The sequence below is a fragment of the Oncorhynchus mykiss genome, chromosome 17 (assembly GCF_057628025.1).
Source record: "Oncorhynchus mykiss isolate SJ-2025 chromosome 17, ASM5762802v1, whole genome shotgun sequence".
In the NCBI taxonomy this organism is placed as follows: domain Eukaryota; kingdom Metazoa; phylum Chordata; class Actinopteri; order Salmoniformes; family Salmonidae; genus Oncorhynchus; species Oncorhynchus mykiss.
The window spans coordinates 28,104,493-28,124,096 of NC_143038.1; the positions used below are offsets into that span (position 1 = coordinate 28,104,493).

A 19,604-nucleotide genomic window follows, 5' to 3' on the forward strand; every position below is an offset into this window, starting at 1 on the left:
TTCTTCCGCGATATCTTCGTCGCGTCCACCCGGTCTTCCATGTCTCCTGTGTCAAGCCCATTCTTCGCGCCCCCGCTCGTCTTCCCCCCCCCCCCATCCTTGTCGAGGGCGCACCCATCTACAGGGTCCGTAGGATTTTGGACATGCGTCCTCGGGGCCGTGGTCATCAGTACCTAGTAGATTGGGAGGGGTACGGTCCTGAGGAGAGGAGTTGGGTTCCCTCTCGGGACGTGCTGGACCGTGCGCTGATCGATGATTTCCTCCGTTGCCGCCAGGTTTCCTCCTCGAGTGCGCCAGGAGGCGCTCGGTGAGTGGGGGGGTACTGTCATGTATTGTCATGTTGTGTCTTGTTTCTGTCCTTTCCCTTCACCCTGTCTCCCTCTGCTGGTCGTTATTAGGTTACCTTTTCTCCCCCTCTTTCCCCCAGCTGTTCCTTGTCTCCTCCTAACTACCTCGTCACCCCTTTTCCCACCTGTTCCCTTTTTCCCTCTGATTAGTCCTCTATATCTCTCTCTGTTTTTGTTCCTGTCTTTGTCGGATTCTTGTTTGTGTTTTTCATGCCTGAACCAGACTATCGTCATGTTTGCTGCAACCTTGTCCTGTCCTGTCGGAATCTGCCGGTCCATCTGAGCCTACCTATGTTTTGTTATTAAAGAAGTTCTGTTTACGTTAATTCGCTTTTGGGTCCTCATTCACGCACCGTAACACCTGCTGTAGCAAACTGGCTCAAATTAAGATCCTACATGAAAGGCTAACACTAATTAGCTAGCTAAAGGAGAGTTTGGCAGGTCCAATCGAGGAATTCTCTCTGGTGGCTTATCTACTTGTTCATAATGTGTTCAATAACTTTAGATCAGTTATAACTAGATCAATTTCCTGATTTGCTAACATCATATTTTGTTAATGTACTATGACTGCAGCAGCTAGTTAGCTAGTTACCTCTTGCAGCAGTGAAATGCGATATTCACATGACTAGATCGTCCCTATGTCAAAACGATGCTTTTCCCTGATCCCAAAAGCTTTTTCCTGATCCCCAAACGACGGCGACGGCCGATCCTTAAACTACGTAGTGCCGATATACAGTACCAGTCAAAAGTTTGGACACACCTACTCATTCAAGGGTTTTTCTTTATATTTACTATTTTCTACTTTTTATAATAATTTGTGAATACATCAAATCTCTGAAATAACAAGTAACCAAAAAAGAGTTAAACAAATCAAATCATATTTTATATTTGAGATTCTTCAAAGTAGCCACCCTTTGTCTTGATGATAGCTGTGCACACTCTTGGCATTCTCTCAACCAGCTTCATGAGGAATGCTATACCAACAGTCTTGAAGGAGTTCCCACATATGCTAAGCACTTGTTGGCTGCTTTTCCTTCACTCTGCGGTCCAACTCATCCCAACCCATCTCAATTGGGTTGAGGTCAGGTGATTTTGGAGCCCAGGTCATCTGATGCAGTTCTCCATCACTCTCCTTCTTGGTCAAATAACCCTTACACAGGCTGGAGGTGTGTTGGGTCATTGTCCTGTTGAAAAACAAATTATATTCCCACTAAACCCAAGCCAGATGGGATGGCATATCGCTGCAGAATGCTGTGGTAGCCATGCTGGTTAAGTGTGCCTTGAATTCTAAATAAATCACAGACAGTGTCCCCAACAAAGCACTCCCACACCATCACAACTCCTCCTCCATGGTTCACCTTGGGAACCACACATGCGGAGATCATCCATTCACCTACTCTGCGGTTGGAAGACATGGTTCTTGGAACCATAAATCTCAAATGTTGACTCAAATGAACAGATTCCCAACAGTCTAATGTCCATTGCTCTTGTTTCTTGTCCCAAGAAAGTCTCTTCTTCTTATTGGTGTCCTTTAGAAGGGGTTTCTTTTCAGCAAATCGACCATGAAGGCCTGATTGACACAGTCTCTGAGCAGTTGATGTTGAGATGTGTATGCTATTTGAACTCTGTGAAGCATTTATTTGAGCTGCAATCTGAGGTGCAGTTAACTCTAATTAACTTATCCTCTGCAGCAGAGGTAACTCTGGGTCTTCCTTTCCCGAATGAGAGCTAGGTTCATCATAGCTCTTGATGGTTTTTGCAACTGCACTTGAAGAAACTTTCAAAGTTCTTGACATTTTCCAGATTGACTGACCTTCATGTCTTAAAGTAATGATGGACTGTCATTTCTCTTTGCTTATTTGAGCTGTTCTTGCCATAATATGGACTTGGTCTTTTACGAAATAGGGCAATATTCTGTATACCACCCCTATCTTGTCACAACAGAACTGGTTGGCTCAAACACATTAAAAAGGAAAGAAATTCCACAAATTAACTTTTAACAAGGTACACCTGGTAATTGAAATGCATTACAGGTGACCACCTCATGAAGCTGGTTGAGAGAATGCCAAGAATGTGCAGAGCTGTCATCAAGGCAAAGGGTGGCTACTTTGAAGAATCTCAAATATAAAATATATTTTGATTAGTTTAACACTGTTTGGGTTACAACATGATTCTACATGTGTTATTTCATAGTTTTGATGTCTTCACTATTATTCTACAATGTAGAAAATAGTAAAAATAAAGAAAGCCCTTGAATGAGTAGGTGTGTTCAAACTTTTGACTGGTATTGCACGTGTGCTATATAGGAAGTGGCTTTAATAAGCCAATGGGTGTTCTTACCGGCAGAGTTTTGACGCTGACTGTACAGACAGGAGACAGATAATGTTTCACGAACCTCCACCATTAAAACAGTGTCTGTGTATGTCACAATTAAAGATTGTGTGACCACTGCGCTCAGAACTGGTCTGCCAACCAAAATGTAACAGAATTAATCAATTGTGTTGCTGGTCCTCAATAAATGTACTTTTGGGAACAGTCAGATTGTTTGATGGATTATTTTTGTTCTCATGTCTTGATTGATTTACCCTGACAATGTGAAAATAAAATACTTAGCAACTCTTGGAGGAAAAATGGATGTTGACTTCACAAACACTTTATTATTTTTCTTTTTTTCTCTCTGATGCATTAGTATTAGATTTTTTTTTCTCTCTGATGCATTAGTATTAGATTTTTTTTTCTCTCTGATGCATTAGTATTAGATTTTTTTTTCTCTCTGATGCATTAGTATTAGATTTTTTTTTCTCTCTGATGCATTAGTATTTGATGCATCTGAGCTTTCTCTCTCCCTCTCTCCGTCTCTCTTGTACATGGTTTCCCACAGAACTCCAACAGTGAGAACCCAAACTGTGTGGGTATCGAGGGAGTGTTGGAGGCCTACTTCCAGAGTCTCCGAACTGTTCAGCTCTACGGGCCCACCAACTTTGCTCCTGTCATAAACCAGGTGGCACGGTGAGAGAATGACAGCACACACACACACACACACACACACACACACACACACACACACACACACACACACACACACACACACACACACACACACACACACTTTGTTATCGATTATAACCTCGAATCTTCTTGGGTATGACGCTACAAGCTTGGCACACCTGTATTTGGGGAGTTTCTCCCATTCTCCTCTACAGATCCTCTCAAGCTTTGTCAGGTTGGATGGGTAGTGTTGCTGCACAGCTATTTTCATGTCTCTCCTGAGATGTTCGATCAGGTTCAAGTCCGGGCTCTGGCTGGGCCACTTAAGGACATTCAGAGACTTGTCCCGCTAGCCACTCCTGCATTGTCTTGGCTGTGTGCTTAGGGTCATTGTCCAGTTGGAAGGTGAACCTTCACCCCAGGCTGAGGTTCTTAGCACTCTGGAGCAGGGTTTCATCAAGGATCTCTCTGTACTTTCCTTTGTTCATCTTTCCCTTGATCCTGACTAGTCTCCCAGTCCCCACAGCACCACCATGCTTCACCATGGGGATGGTGCCAGGTTCTCTCCAGACGTGACGCTTGGCATTCAAGCCAAACAGTTCAATCTTGGTTTCATCAGACCAGAGAATCTTGTTTCTCATTGTCTGAGAGTCCAAGCGGGCTGTCATGTGCCTGTTACTGAGGAGTGGCTTCCGTCTGGCCATACTACCATAAAGGCCTGATTGGTGGAGTGCTGCAGAGATGGGTGTCCTTCTGGAAGGTTCTCCCCTCTCCACAGATGAACTCTGGAGCTCTTTCAGAGTGACCATTGGGTTCTTGGTCACCTCCCTGACCAAGGCCCTTCTCCCCCGATTGCTCAGTTTGGCCGGGCCGGCCAGCTCTAGGAAGAGTCTTGGTGGTTCCAAACTTCTTCCATTTAAGAATGATGGAGGCCACTGTGTTCTTGGGGACCTTCAATGCTGCAGAAATGTTTTGGTACCGTTCCCCAGATCTGTGCCTCGACACAATCGTGTCTCGGAGCTCTACGGACAGTTCGTTCAACCTCATGGCTTGGTTTTTGCTCTGACATGCACTGTCAACTGTGGGACCTTAAAAAGACAGGTGTGTGCCTTTCCAAATCATGTCCAATCAATTGAATTTACCACAGGTGGACTCCAATCAAGTTGTAGAAATATCTCAAGGATCACTGACAACAATGAGACAGCCTATAGGGAGGAGGTCAGAGACCTGGCAGTGTGGTGCCAGGAGAACATCCTCTCCCCCAACGTGATCAAGATAAAGGATAATTGTGGAATACAGGAAAAGGAGGACCAAGCACGCCCCATTCTCATCGATGGGGCTGTAGTGGAGCAGGTAGAGAGTGGACACCAAGTTCCTTGGTCTCCACATCACCAACAAACTATCATGGTCCAAACACACCAAGATAGTCGTGAAGAGGGCACGACAACGCCTATTCCCTCTCAGGAGAAAGATTTGTCATGGGTCCTCAGATCCTCAAAAGGTTCTACAGCTGCACCATCGAGAGCGTCCTGACTGGTTGCATCACCGCCTGGTTTGGCAACGACTCGGCCTCCGACCGCAAGGCACTACAGAGAGTAGTGTGTGCAGCCCAGTACATTCACTGAGGCCAAGCTTCCTGACATCCATTTTTGTACGCTGCAGCTACTCTCTGTTTATTATCCATGCATAGTCACTTTACCTCTACCTACATGTACATATTTCCTCAATTACCTCGACTAACGGGTGCCCCTTCACATTCACTCTGTACCGGTACCCATTGTATATTGCTTCTCTACTGTTATTTTGCTCCTTAATTATTAGTTGTTGTTTTTTCTTCTTTTTTTTCCTTTTATTTATTCATATTTTACTTCAGTTTATTTTTGTAAATACTTTCTTAACTGCAGTGTTGAAGTTCTTGACATAAATCGGTACACCTGGTACCTACTACCATACCCCGTTCAAAGGCTCTTACATGTAAATATTTTGTCTTGCCCATTCACCCTCTGAATGCCACACATACACAATCCATGTCTCAGTTGTCAGTTCCCTTCATCTATGCTGATTGAAGTGGATTTAACAAGTGTCATCAATAATGGATCATAGCCTTCACCTGGATTCACCTGGTCAGTCTATGTCATGGAAAGAGCAGCTGTTCTTAATGTTTGTGTATACTCAGTGTACATATGTGTTTTGACTTGCTTGAAACGATACAAGAGTCACATATACTATATGCAAATACATACTGTATGCAAACACACAAACTCTCTTACTCTCCACCCCCCACCACACACACACACACACACACACACACACACACACACACACACACACACACACACACACACACACACACACACACACACACACACACACACACACTCCTCTCCTCTGCAGTATTCCACCCTTAGGCTGCCCTAGCCCTCATGAGTTACTCTGACATGTTCTCCCCTGAGCTGTCTCTGTCTCTGTCTCTATCGCACTCCTTCTCACTCTGACAGACTGACGGCCTAGCTTAGCTGCTCTCCCCTGCCTCCGTGTGCTCTATTTCTGTTTGTTTTCCATCTCTAAAGGTTCCACATAACTGCAAAACTCTTAATAATTGGCTTAGCTGGGGCCTTGTGACCATTACAACTTGTCAGGAGTTGTGTTGCTGAATGTTGTATAGGACACTGTAGTACTAGAGAAGACCATGTAGTTCATATAAACATAATTAATTATGTGGTGTAATAGTTGTAGTATTAGAAAGGAATAGTAGATGTGCCATTGTGTGAGTGTTTTACTGGTATTCCGGTGTTATAAAGGTGTCCCTGGATACTTTCCATAGAAATAAGCAGAGCATAGAATATGAATTATAGAAGATATTGTGATCTTGGTATTCTCCAGGAAGGAGGAAAGACTCTCCCTAAATGGGCTGCTTAAGGTCTTGTAGTGGAAAAACGAGAGAAGGTGAAACTCGCAACTAGCGACTTGCAGGTGCCGAGACCCAGCGTGATGACTCAATCGCCTTTTATGAAACTGTTCTGATGGATGACCGTATATTTGCGTCTCACAGGAGAAACACACCTTATCCTCTGAGACGAGAAGTTCCCAGCAAAGTCCTGGGGTCACTGACACAAGAAGAGGTGTGAAAACTGATGAAAACTTTCATTGTCTAAATGAATGTTACTGTTAATTCAATTGTCGTGTTTGGTTTTTAAGTGCTATGGATTTATTGTGACAGGGAAACTGTGTTATAATGTTTGTCGGACAGCGGTCAATTAAAAGAGGGAGCGACACAGGGGTGCCCAGGGCCTGCATTTATTCACATACAGTAATAGTGGAGTCAGATTGATGAATGCAGTTTAAACAGAATTTTCATTCAACTACATAATGGTGACCACTCATTGTCAGTCGATGGGGATTTCCACCAAACTACAGTCTCATACCTCCCACCTTAGTAAAAAATACACAATTTCTCACAACTAAATCCCCCAAAATGTTGTATGTATTTCATGAAACACATTTTCTAATGGCCCTGTTATGTACTTCCTGTTTATTTTTTGTGTACCAAACATTAAGAACACCTGCTCTTTCCATGACATAGACTGACAAGGTGAATCCAGGTGAAAGCTATGATCTCTTATTGATGTCACCTGTCATAAAAGTGTTGCGTGGTCTAGACTGTTGTCATGAAAGTGTTGCGTTGTCTAGGCTGTTGTCATAGAAGTGTTGTGTGGTCTAGACTGTTGTCGTAGAATTGTTGCGTTGTCTAGACTGTTGTCGTAGAATTGTTGCGTTGTCTAGACTTTTGTCGTAGAAGTGTTGTCTAGACTGTTGTCATAGAAGTGTTGCGTTGTCTAGGCTGTTGTCATAGAAGTGTTGCGTTGTCTAGGCTGTTGTCATAGAAGTGTTGCGTGGTCTAGACTGTTGTCGTAGAATTGTTGCGTTGTCTAGGCTGTTGTCATAGAAGTGTTGCGTTGTCTAGACTGTTGTCATAGAAGTGTTGCGTTGTCTAGGCTGTTGTCATAGAAGTGTTGTGCTGTCTAGACTGTTGACATAGAAGTGTTGCGTTGTCTAGACTGTTGTCGTAGAATTGTTGCGTTTTCTAGACTGTTGTCGTAGAAGTGTTGCGTTGTCTAGACTGTTGACATAGAAGTGTGTTTTGGGGTGGGGGTGCAACTCAATATTAGGAAGGTGTTCCTAATGTTAGGTATACTGAGTGTCTATAAGTATGGCAATATACTTTCCAGTGAATGCGGCATCTCTTTTGCATAACTTAATAGAGTGGGGTGCTGTGGCTCGACTGTGGACGCAAGAACTTCATGAATTCTCGTTCAATATGGTGCTATATTAGCATAATGATGATGATGATATAGCTGATGATTAGCACCTGTTTGAGGAAATGAGATTAATAATATATTTTTTTCTCTTTCTGTCTCTCCTCTCCACCGTCCTCTCTCTCACCCTTTCTCAAAAGTCTCTCTCCATTCCACTCATTATGCTTCGTCATCCTCCTCCTCCACCCTCGTTTGGCTCATCCTCCACCCCGGGTTGGCCCATGCGGCTGCTTGTGGGACAGAGATGGTGATGATGAGGAGGAGGAAGGCCCTCCAGTCATGTGGATGTGTCCACATGTGAGGTGTGGGGGTGAATCAAGCCGCTCTCTGGGCTCCTTTACCTAATATAACTCCTCACAGCAGCAGAGACTGGAGTAATAACTACCACATCACACCTCGAGTGGAGTTAGAAACAAGAGTCTAGGGGAAATATTTTGGTTATCTAATAACACCCACCTCTCCCATCCAGTGTTTCCAGAAATGGGGCTACATGTATTGTAGTGAAATGCCCACAATCTTTCTCCCTGTGCATGTCAGCTAATTCAACCATTCTCCAATGCGTTCCTGACTTGCCCTTTATGTCACTTGTAATGTTGATATACTACGTAGAATGTAAGTTAATAGTTGATTTTTTTGTGTGTGTTAGAGAGAGAGAGAGAGAGAGAGAGAGAGAGAGAGATGCATACATACATACAGAGATAGTGAGAGACAGACGGACGGACGTAAGAGAGAGAAGGAGAGAGACTTTCACACACTAGTGAGAGAGAACTAGACACAGACAGATAGAGAGGATGGGATGTTACTCGACAGAGAGAGAGGTGCCATTTACCCTTCACTCTTTTCCTCTTCCCCCTCCATCCAGACGGTGAGAGTGAGCCAGCGGGTCTCCGTCCAATCAAACAGTCAGCCAGCGGGTTTAGTCAGCCAGCGGGTTTTGTCCGCCCTGCGGAGTCTTACCATTAGCTGCCATCTCTGTCCCACAAGCAGACGCACTAGCCAACCGGCTCAGACACAAACACGACAGCTACAACTTCTATGTCAAAAGTCTAAACAACGCAACACACTTCTATGTCAACAGTCTAGACAACGGAACACACTTCTATGTCAACAGTCTAAACAACGCAACAAGTCTATGTCATCAGTCTAGACAACAGAATAGTCGGTAATGTAGTGGTAATAACGAACTACCTGGGAATATTACATCTGCCAATCGAGCACAGTTTAGTGTAATGGTATTCATAAAGTTGTAGGTGTATGCTATATTACTACAGAAGACCAGAAGACAGAAGAAAGTCTCCCTCTACATGTGCATTCACGCACACACGCACACAGCCAAAAAAGTTGGACCCGTACAGGAATGGATACACACCTACTCATTCAAGGGTTTTTCTTAATTTTTTTGTATTTTCTATATCCTACACTATGAAATAACACATATGGAATCATGTATTAACCAAAAAACAAATCAAAATATATTTTCTATTTGAGATTCTTCAAAGCCACCCTTTGCCTTGATGACAGCTTTGTACAATCTTGGCATTCTCTTAACCAGCTTCATGAGGTAGTCACCTGGAATGCATTTCAATTAACAGGTGTGCCTTGTTTAAAGTTCATTTGTGGAATTTCTTTCCTTCTTAATGTGTTTGAGCCAATCAGTTCTGTTGTGACAACTTAGGGGTGGTATACATAAAATTGCCATATTTGGTAAAAGACCAAGTCCATATTATGACAAGAACAGCTCAAATAAACTTAACACGGTACACAAACATCCGCACAATCGTGAAGAGGGTACGGCAGCGCCTTGTCCCCCTCAAGAGGCTGAGAGTTCTACCACTGCACCATCAAGGCCATCTTGACTGGCTGCATCCCTGTTTGTCATGGCAAATGCACCGCCCTTGACTGCAATGCGCTACACAGGGTGGTGCAGACAGTTAAGAACATAACTGGGGCAAAGCTCCCTGCCATCCAGGACCTCTATATCAGGCGGTGTCAGAGGAAGTGTAACGCAATTCGTCTTCCTCTGACGAGGAGTATGACAGATCGGACCAATGTGCAGCGTGATAACTGTTCGTCATTTTTAATGAAAAGGCACTGAACACGAAAATAACAAAGTGAAAGACGAAAATTAAACAGTCCTGTATGGTGAAGACACAGAAAACAGAAACAATCACCCACAACTAAAATGGGGAAAACAGGCTACCTAAGTATGATTCTCAATCAGAGACAACGAATGACACCTGCCTCTGATTGAGAACCATACCAGGCCAAACACAAAAACACAACATAGAAAAAAGAACATAGACTACCCACCCCAACTCACGCCCTGACCAAACTAACACAAAGACATAATAAAGGAACTAAGGTCAGAACGTGACAGGAAGGGCCGAAAAATTGCCAAAGCCCCCCAAGCCATAGACTGCTCAAAACGGTACGGCTCTCGGACCAACAGACTCCGAGACAGCTTCTACCCCCAAGCCATAAGACTGCTAAATAAAATAGCCAGACTGCTAAATAAAATAGCCGGACTGCCAAATAGTAAATGAATGGTACACACACTATCTGCAATGACTCTACCTTCCACTGACCCTACGCACACTCACTAGACTATATATATGTAACAGTATAATTTTAAACCGTCCCCTCGCCCATACCCGGGCGCGAACTAGGGACCTTCTGCACACATCAACAGTCACCCTCGAAGCATCGTTACCCATCGCTCCACAAAAGCCGCGGCCCTTGCAGAGCAAGGGGAACTACTACTTCAAGGTCTCAGAGCAAGTGACGTCACTGATTGAAACGCTATTTAGCGCCCACGCTAACTAAGCTAGCCGTTTCACATCCGTTACATATACAAACCATATACACCCACACACACACACACACACACACACACACACACTACATTGACACTCCCACACAAAACCCACACACATTCACATACATTACACACTCACACAACACTCACACGCATACATTACACACTCACACAACACACACACACGCATTGATCTGGCACTGGTACTCCATGTACATAGCACCATTCTTGTGTATTTTATTTTATTCCTCTTGTGTTACTATTTTGGGAAGGGCGCACGTGACAAATACGATTTGGTTTGACTTGTGTTTCAACCTGTGCTGTGTTGCTCCGTGCAGGTGTGCTGAGGATGTGACTGACGGATCCCAGTACTTTGTCCTTTTGATGATCACAGACGGAGTCATCTCAGACATGGTGCAGACCAAGGAGGCTGTGGTCAATGTGAGTGTTCATCACAACTCAGTGATGTGTGTTGTTGACATTGGTGGGCCTTAAGTTTGTGTGTGTCCCAAAATGTGGCACGGGACGTCATAATGATATCATTTCCTGTGCGTGCATGTGTGTGTTTGTGTTTGTGTGTGTGTGTGTGTGTGATTTTTCTCCGCAGGCTGCCGCTCTGCCCATGTCTATCATCATAGTGGGAGTGGGTCCTGCTGAGTTTGATGGTAAGTGTCTGTCCGGTGGGGGGGGGGCTTTTAAATTGCATGGTGCTGACCCAGCTTCTGTTCTTCTCTCAATGCTAGGCAGTCAATGTGTCACTGTCTGTGAAGTGCACTAAAGATCAGCAGGGTAGGTGACAGAACAACTGCAATCTCCTTCCCAGAAGTTTTAGGAACTGGTGAATCCCCTTCCTGCTCTCCCTTTCTTCCAAATGTATCTCCCCCTATCATAGACATACAGCAAGGACACCCACATCTCCTGGTATGGAGCGGTACAGGCTTTTGCTCCAGCCCTCTTCTACTCTTTTAACACATTTGATTTGATCCTGAAGAGCAGCTTGAGTACGGGTAGAACCAAAACCTGCACACCCAAATAGTGTTGTTTTTTTTTAGTTTGCCTAGGGCACCAGGTAGGCGGAGTTTGCTTATTTGACCCCATTCCATTGCTCCTAAAGTGCAAACTCCACCCAAAAGGTGAACCAGGTGAGGTAAATCAGTTGTATATATATATATATGTGTATGTGTATGCATGTTTATATATACCCCAAAAATATAGGGGGGATTGGAAATTATGTAGACAATTACATTGATGGAAGTAACAATCTATCTGCAATATTAAAGCTGATCCACCCTAAAAGAACGACTCCCAAAATTGAAAAAGAAAAGGAATAAAATAACTAAAAATAAAAAAACATACTATCAGTTGCTCTCCAGGAAGAGGAATGTGTTGATTCCTTCCCCCTTCCCAAAGAATCCTTAGCATTAGTCTCATTTGGTAACAGGTCGTGACTCCTGTGTCATGTCTCTCGGTGGAGAGGAACTCAGAGTAAGTGAGTCCTAGGTCGTATTGAGTAGGGCAATGGAAAACGTTTTGCAATTGAACACGAAATTAGCAATAGACGGGTAGGTTGTTTAGCAACAAATCCAGCACATGAGCAACTATGGGGCACAGACAGGGTTGGCTTAGATTGTTGACAACATTTAAACTATATTTAATCCTGTTTATTGCACAATGAGCACTTGTCTCAAAAACATTGTTGCATTTGTTGGTTAGCTAGCTAGCGAATTTGAGACATTAACATTAACATGAAATCAGTCAAAACACCTCAAAACAAGACATGGTATCAATAACAAGATGAAACGAGCCACCTACGATTCCCCACATGGTATCTTCTTGTCACTGTTGCGATCTGACCATTCAGAATCATAAAAACGTGGCTTCCGGCCACATCGATGCACGTGCGTAATTTTCGTGACGTTGTCAGCCAACCCATCTATTCCCTCCCTGTTTCAGTCCATTTTTTCCCCATATGGTGCCGGATTAACACACCTGATATATCAGACTTCCACTGAGGCTTTGTTACCTGGGTCACCTAGCTTAAGCTCAGAAGGTTAACGGCAGAGCTGAATAATAATACCATGTGTGGGCAAACTCTGCACAAAACAATCCATTCATGCAAAGGATGTTTGCATTTTTTACTTCATTATCATGTTACTTACTCTTAGAAAAGAAGGTGCTACCTAGAACCATAAAGGGTTATTTAATTGTCCCCATAGGAGAACCTTCTGAAAATGTTTTTTTGTTGTTGTTGGAACTCATTCACTAATGCAAGGTTCTACGTTAAACTCTTTCACCACTTAAATGTTCTAAGTATATCCTTTTTCACCACAAAAGGGTTCTACCTGGAACCAAATAGGGTTCTCCTATGGGAAAAACAAGGAACCCATTTTTTCTAAGAGTGTACCTTGAGTCCCATTTCTGTTGTGGTACCATTTTATTTTAGTTACAATATGCAGCAGCAGAGAACTTGGTTTGAGTGATATCCTTCTCTGCCTACCATACTCATGTCAATCCTTGGATAATGTTGCAATTGCAGCTGTTGCACAATCTTGAAATGGCACACTATTCCCTATATATTCCCCATATTGGCCAATAGTCAGCCATAACTCGACAATGGCAAAACCAAGGAACGGGATTGTGGATGCTTCCTAAATTGCACCTTATTCCCTATTTACACAAAGGTGCTATCTAGGCTGTCCCCATAGGAGAACCCTTTGAAGAACCCTTTTTGGTTCCAGGTAGAACCCTATTGGGTTCCATGTAGAACCCTTTCCCCAGAGGGTCCAACATGGAACCCAAAAGAGTTCTACCTGGAACCAAAAGGATTCTACCTGGAACCAAAAAGAGTTTGCCTCTAGAGAAAGCCAAAGAACCCCTTTGGGACCCTTTTTTCTAAGAGTATAGTGTACTACTTTTGACCAGAGCCCTATGGTCAAAAGGCCTGTTCAAAAAAAGGATCAGAGCATGAATCTAGTACTGAAAGCATAAACTACAACTAGCTAGCACTGCAGTGCATAAAATGTGGTAAGTAGTTGACTCAGAGAGAAGGAGAATAGTTTAATTAACAGTTTTGAACAAATACATTTTTTCAAAAATGAAGGAGAAGCAAGAGAGATAGAGAGAGCTATATTTTATAGTATTTTTTTCCCTTTCACTTACTTAGCTAGCAAATGCAGCTAGCTAGTTTAGCATACTCAAACAGAGAGTGATGCTATGTTAGCTAGCGGGCTATGGCTATCCAACACTGGGACTCTTCCAAGTCAAGGTAAGCTTTTGGTTTTATTAATTTATTGCCACCAGGGCCGCCTGTGTAACTACTAAACTGTTTGCTGACTGTACACTATACTGCATTACTGTAGAGGGTTTACTAATACGTTAGATCTATTAGCTATGTTGACAATGATGTTAGCTAGCTAACATGGTGACAATGATGTAGGCTGTGTGTAGTGGTTAGCGGTTATGATATGAATGTTTGGCTTGGAAAGGTTTTTTCACCTGGTCACAGACAGCTGATGTGTTGTCCACAAGCGAAGGGAAAATGTGAGAGAGGAGGAGAGCGTGTAAATGCTCTTTTTATTTCACCTTTATTTAACCAGGTAGGCTAGTTGAGAACAAGTTCTCATTTGCAACTGCGACCTGGCCAAGATAAAGCGTAGCAATTCGACACATACAACAACACAGAGTTACACATGGAATAAACAAAACATACAGTCAATAATACAATAGAAACAAAGAAAACAAAAAGTTTATATACAGTGAGTGCAAATGAGGTAAGTTATAAGGAAATACAGTGCCTTGCAAAAGTATTCGGCCCCCTTGAACTTTGCGACCTTTTGCCACATTTCAGGCTTCAAACATAAAGATATAAAACTGTATTTGTTTGTGAAGAATCAACAACAAGTGGGACACAATCATGAAGTGGAATGACATTTATTGGATATTTCAAACTTTTTTAACAAATCAAAAACTGAAAAATTGGGCGTGCAAAATTATTCAGCCCCTTTACTTTCATTGCAGCAAACTCTCTCCAGAAGTTCAGTGAGGATCTCTGAATGATCCAATGTTGTCCTAAATGACTAATGATGATAAATACAATCCACCTGTGTGTAATCAAGTCTCCGTATAAATGCACCTGCACTGTGATAGTCTCAGAGGTCCGTTAAAAGCGCAGAGAGCATCATGAAGAACAAGGAACACACCAGGCAGGTCCGAGATACTGTTGTGAAGAAGTTTAAAGCCGGATTTGGATACAAAAAGATTTCCCAAGCTTTAAACATCCCAAGGAGCACTGTGCAAGCAATAATATTGAAATGGAAGGAGTATCAGACCACTGCAAATCTACCAAGACCTGGCCGTCCCTCTAAACTCAGCTCATACAAGGAGAAGACTGATCAGAGATGCAGCCAAGAGGCCCATGATCACTCTGGATGAACTGCAGAGATCTACAGCTGAGGTGGGAGACTCTGTCCATAGGACAACAATCAGTCGTATATTGCACAAATCTGGCCTTTATGGAAGAGTGGCAAGAAGAAAGCCATTTCTTAAATATATCCATAAAAAGTGTCGTTTAAAGTTTGCCACAAGCCACCTGGGATACACACCAAACATGTGGAAGAAGGTGCTCTGGTCAGATGAAACCAAAATTGAACTTTTTGGCAACATAGCAAAACGTTATGTTTGGCGTAAAAGCAACACAGCTGAACACACCATCCCCACTGTCAAACATGGTGGTGGCAGCATCATGGTTTGGGCCTGCTTTTCTTCAGCAGGGACAGGGAAGATGGTTAAAATTGATGGGAAGATGGATGGAGCCAAATACAGGACCATTCTGGAAGAATCCCTGATGGAGTCTGCAAAAGACCTGAGACTGGGACGAAGATTTGTCTTCCAACAAGACAATGATCCAAAACATAAAGCAAAATCTACAATGGAATGGTTCAAAAATAAACATATCCAGGTGTTAGAATGGCCAAGTCAAAGTCCAGACCTGAATCCAATCGAGAATCTGTGGAAAGAACTGAAAACTGCTGTTCACAAATGCTCTCCATCCAACCTCACTGAGCTCGAGCTGTTTTGCAAGGAGGAATGGGAAAAAATGTCAGTCTCTCGATGTGCAAAACTGATAGAGACATACCCCAAGCGACTTACAGCTGTAATCGCAGCAAAAGGTGGCGCTACAAAGTATTAACTTAAGGGGGCTGAATCATTTTGCACGCCCAATTTTTCAGTTTTTGATTTGTTAAAAAAGTTTGAAATATCCAATAAATGTCGTTCCACTTCATGATTGTGTCCCACTTGTTGTTGATTCTTCAAAAAAAAATACAGTTTTATATCTTTATGTTTGAAGCCAGAAATGTCGCAAAAGGTCGCAAAGTTCAAGGGGGCTGAATACTTTCGCAAGGCACTGTATATAGGCCATGGTGGCGAAGTATTTACAATATAGCAATTAAACACTGGAATGGTAGATCGGTAGAAGATGAATGTGCAGATAGAGATACTGGGGTGCAAAGGAGCAAAATAAATAAATAAATACCAGTATGTTGATGAGGAAGGTAGATAGATGGGCTGTTTACAGATAGGCTAAGTACAGGTGCAGTGATCTGTAAACTGCTCTGACAGCTGGTGCTTAAAGCTAGTGAGGGAGATGTGAGTCTCCAGCTTCAGAGATTTTTGCAATTCGTTCCAGTCATGGGCAGCAGAGAACTGGAAAGAAAGACGACCAAAGGAGGAATTGGCTTTGGGGGTGACCAGTGAGATATACCTGCTGGAGCGCGTGCTAGGAGTGGGTGCTGCTATGGTGACCAGTGAGCTGAGATAAGGTGGGGCTTTACCTAGCATAGACTTGGGTTTGGCGACGAGTATGAAGCGAGGGCCAACCAACGAGAGCGTACAGGTCGCAATGGTGAGTAGTGTATGGGGCTTTGGTGACAAAACGAATTGCACTGTGATAGACTGCAACCAGTTTGTTGAGTAGAGTGTTGGAGGCTATTTTATAGATGACATCACCGAAGTCGAGGATCGGTAGGATGGTCAGTTTTACGAGGGTATGTTTGGCAGCATGAGTGAAGGATGCTTTGTTGCGATATAGGAAGCCCATTCAAAATTTAATTTTGGATTGGAGGTGCTTAATGTGAGTCTGGAAGGAGAGTTTACAGTCTAACCAGACACCCAGGTATTTGTAGTTGTCCACGTATTCTAAGTCAGAGCCGTCCAGAGTAGTGATGCTGGACGGGCGAGCAGGTGCGGGCAGCGATTGATTGAAAAGCATGCATTTAGTTTTTCTTGCGTTTAAGAGCAGTTGGAGGCCACGGAAGGAGAATTGTATGGCATTGAAGCTCGTCTGGAGGTTAGTTAACACAGTGTTCAAGGAGGGGCCAGAAGTATACAGAATGGTGTCGTCTGCGTAGAGGTGGATCAGAGAATCACCAGCAGCAAGAGCAACATCATTGATGTATACAGAAAAGCGAGTCGGTCCGAGAATTGAACCCTGTGGCACACCCATAGAGACTGTCAGAGGTCCAGACAACAGGCCCTCCGATTTGACACACTGAACTCTATCAGAGAAGTAGTTGGTAAACCAGGCGAGGCAATCATTTGAGAAACCAAGGCTGTCGAGTCTGCCAATAAGAATGTTGTGATTGACAGAGTCGAAAGCCTTGGCCAGGTCGATGAATACGGCTGCACAGTAATGTCTCTTATCGATGGCGGTTAGGATGTCGTTTAGAACCTTGAGCATGGCTGAGGTGCACCCATGACCAGCTCTGAAACCAGATTGCATAGTGGAGAAGGTATGGTGGGATTCAAAATGGTCAGTAATCTGTTTGTTAACTTGGCTTTCGAAGACCTTAGAAGGACAGGGTAGGATAGATATAGGTCTGTAGCAGTTTGGGTCTAGAGTGTCACCCCCTTTGAAGAGGGGGATAACCGCAGCAGCTTTCCAATCTTTGGGAATCTCAGACGATACGAAAGAGAGGTTGAACAGGCTAGTAATAGGGGTTGCAACAATTTCGGCAGATCATTTTAGAAAGAGAGGGTCCAGATTGTCTAGCCTGGCTGATTTGTAGGGGTCCAGATTTTGCAGCTCTTTCAGATCATGGGCTATCTGGATTTGGGTAAAGGATAAATGGTGGGGGCTTTGGCGGGTTGCTGTGGAGGGTGCCAGGCAGTTGACCGGGGTAGGGGTAGCCAGGTGGAAAGCATGGCCAGCCGTAGAGAAATGCTTATTGAAATTCTCAACTATAGTGGATTTATCGGAGGTGACAATGTTTCCTAGCCTCAGAGCAGTGGGCAGCTGGGAGGAGGTGCTCTTATTCTCCATGGACTTTACAGTGTCCCAGAACTTTTTTGAGTTAGTACTACAGGATGCAAATTTCTGTTTGAAAAAGCTTGCCTTAGCTTTTCTAACTACCTGTGTATATTTGTTCCTAACTTCCCTGAAAAGTTGCAAATCATGGGGGCTAGTCAATACTAATGCAGAACGCCACAGAATGTTTTTGTGCTGGTCAAGGGCAGACAGGTCTGGCGTGAACCAAGGACTATATCTATTCCTAGTTCTACATTTTTTGAGAGGGGCATCCTTATTTAAGATGGTGAGGAAGACACTTTTAAAGAATAGCCAGGCATCATCTACTGACGGGATGAGGTCAATGTCATTCCAGGATACCCGGCCAGGTCGATTAGAAAGTGATCATGCTGTTTGTATGTGGCTGCTATGAATGTGAACTGTATTTGCGTGTGTTCATGTGATGTATTCATTCCGCCGATTCTGTTGAAAAACGTTTCTTAAACGGAAGCAAATGGAACAAAGCGTGGATAAACATACCTGAAATAGAAAGAAGACCATGCTAATCAACAACAACAACAAAAATTGTCCGTCCTCCCTCATCTTAAACGGCACCGACCGCCACTGCTGTGTACACTCCTCCTGGCATAGTGAGAAAGAGTTGTGCTGGAAAGCTGAAGCTCTTCAGCTAGCAAGAGAGCAGCAAAACAAAGCAGTCACTCCCAAAGTAAATGTGCAAACACTGGAGCACACTTATTATGCATTATGCCTATTCCAAAAGTTAATTGGCTAAGTGATTTGAATTAAAGATACTGCCGGTAGTTGGGGAAAGGAAGCAGAAAAGGGGAATTTATTCATGCCTAACGACAAGGGGGTCTCTTTGGGACCTATTACAAACTACACAGGGCTGTGCGAGGGGTCAGGGGTAGCTGCCGTAGGGGTTGTGTGTGTATGTGTGTGCATGCATGCTCGTGCCTATGTGTGAGTCTCTAGTGTGTGTGTGTGTGTGAGACAGAGCGATTTAAAAGTGTATAAATTAAATCACTAGAGTATTGGTTTGTGATGGTTTGACTGATTGCTCCAGATTGTGTGGTGGTTGGGAAATCAGCATAACTTTAAGTGGTCTATAGGTGGAGGGGTATTTGACTCATCTACGCTCTCTTATCCTCCTCTTGCTCAGTCAGAGGGAACTGGGAGCTCTTTCTCTCCAAAGGGAGCCTGTGCAAACAGACTGTCTCTCGCACATATGCTTGAGTGCAACGCATCTCCTCTCCTCTCTCCTCTGCTATACCCATCCTCTCCTCTCTTATCCTTCCCCTCTTCGAATCTTTCCATCATGCCATGTTCCTCTCTCCAAAATGCCTCCCATGTTCCCATGAAGTCTGCATGTGGGCATCTGTTTGGATGCACCTGTGTGCCTGTAGATGTTTGTGTGCATATGTGTGTGGAGTGAACGTATGTGCATCATCAGTGTGTACCAAGCACTCCTGCGCCTGCGTGTACACATACACATTCATGGGTGTGAAATTCATGGGAAACAGAAGGTGTGTGAGTGTGTGTGTGTACTCTGTAAGCACGCTTGTTCCTGTGTGTAACATTCATGGCAAACAGAAGGCGGTGTGTGTGTGTGTGTGTGTGTGTGTGTGTGTGTGCGTGCGTGCGTGCATGTGTGTGACATTCAAGGGAGCAGAAGGCTTTGTATAAGTCAGTGACTCAGGGGATGCCCCCCACATGTCTGGGTTTATCCAAGACACCTGCCCCACTTTCCTGCCATCCTGCTGTCCCTTCACCCCCTCTCTCTTCCTCTCTGCACTGCTATACCCTACAGCCCTACAGATGATTGTGGACTTCAGGAA

General features: G+C 43.8%; 1 protein-coding gene across 1 annotated transcript in view; it reads left to right on the top strand.

The window, feature by feature from the left end:
* The window catches only part of LOC110493933 (copine-9), a 202,659-nt gene that overhangs the window by 172,932 nt on the left and 10,123 nt on the right, over window positions 1–19,604 (top strand). Inside the window, exons 16-18 of the mRNA XM_090205168.1 lie at window positions 3,229–3,356; window positions 10,805–10,907; window positions 11,074–11,131. Of these exons, the coding sequence (XP_090061294.1) occupies window positions 3,229–3,356; window positions 10,805–10,907; window positions 11,074–11,131 (289 nt within the window). The remainder of the gene's footprint in view (window positions 1–3,228; window positions 3,357–10,804; window positions 10,908–11,073; window positions 11,132–19,604) is intronic.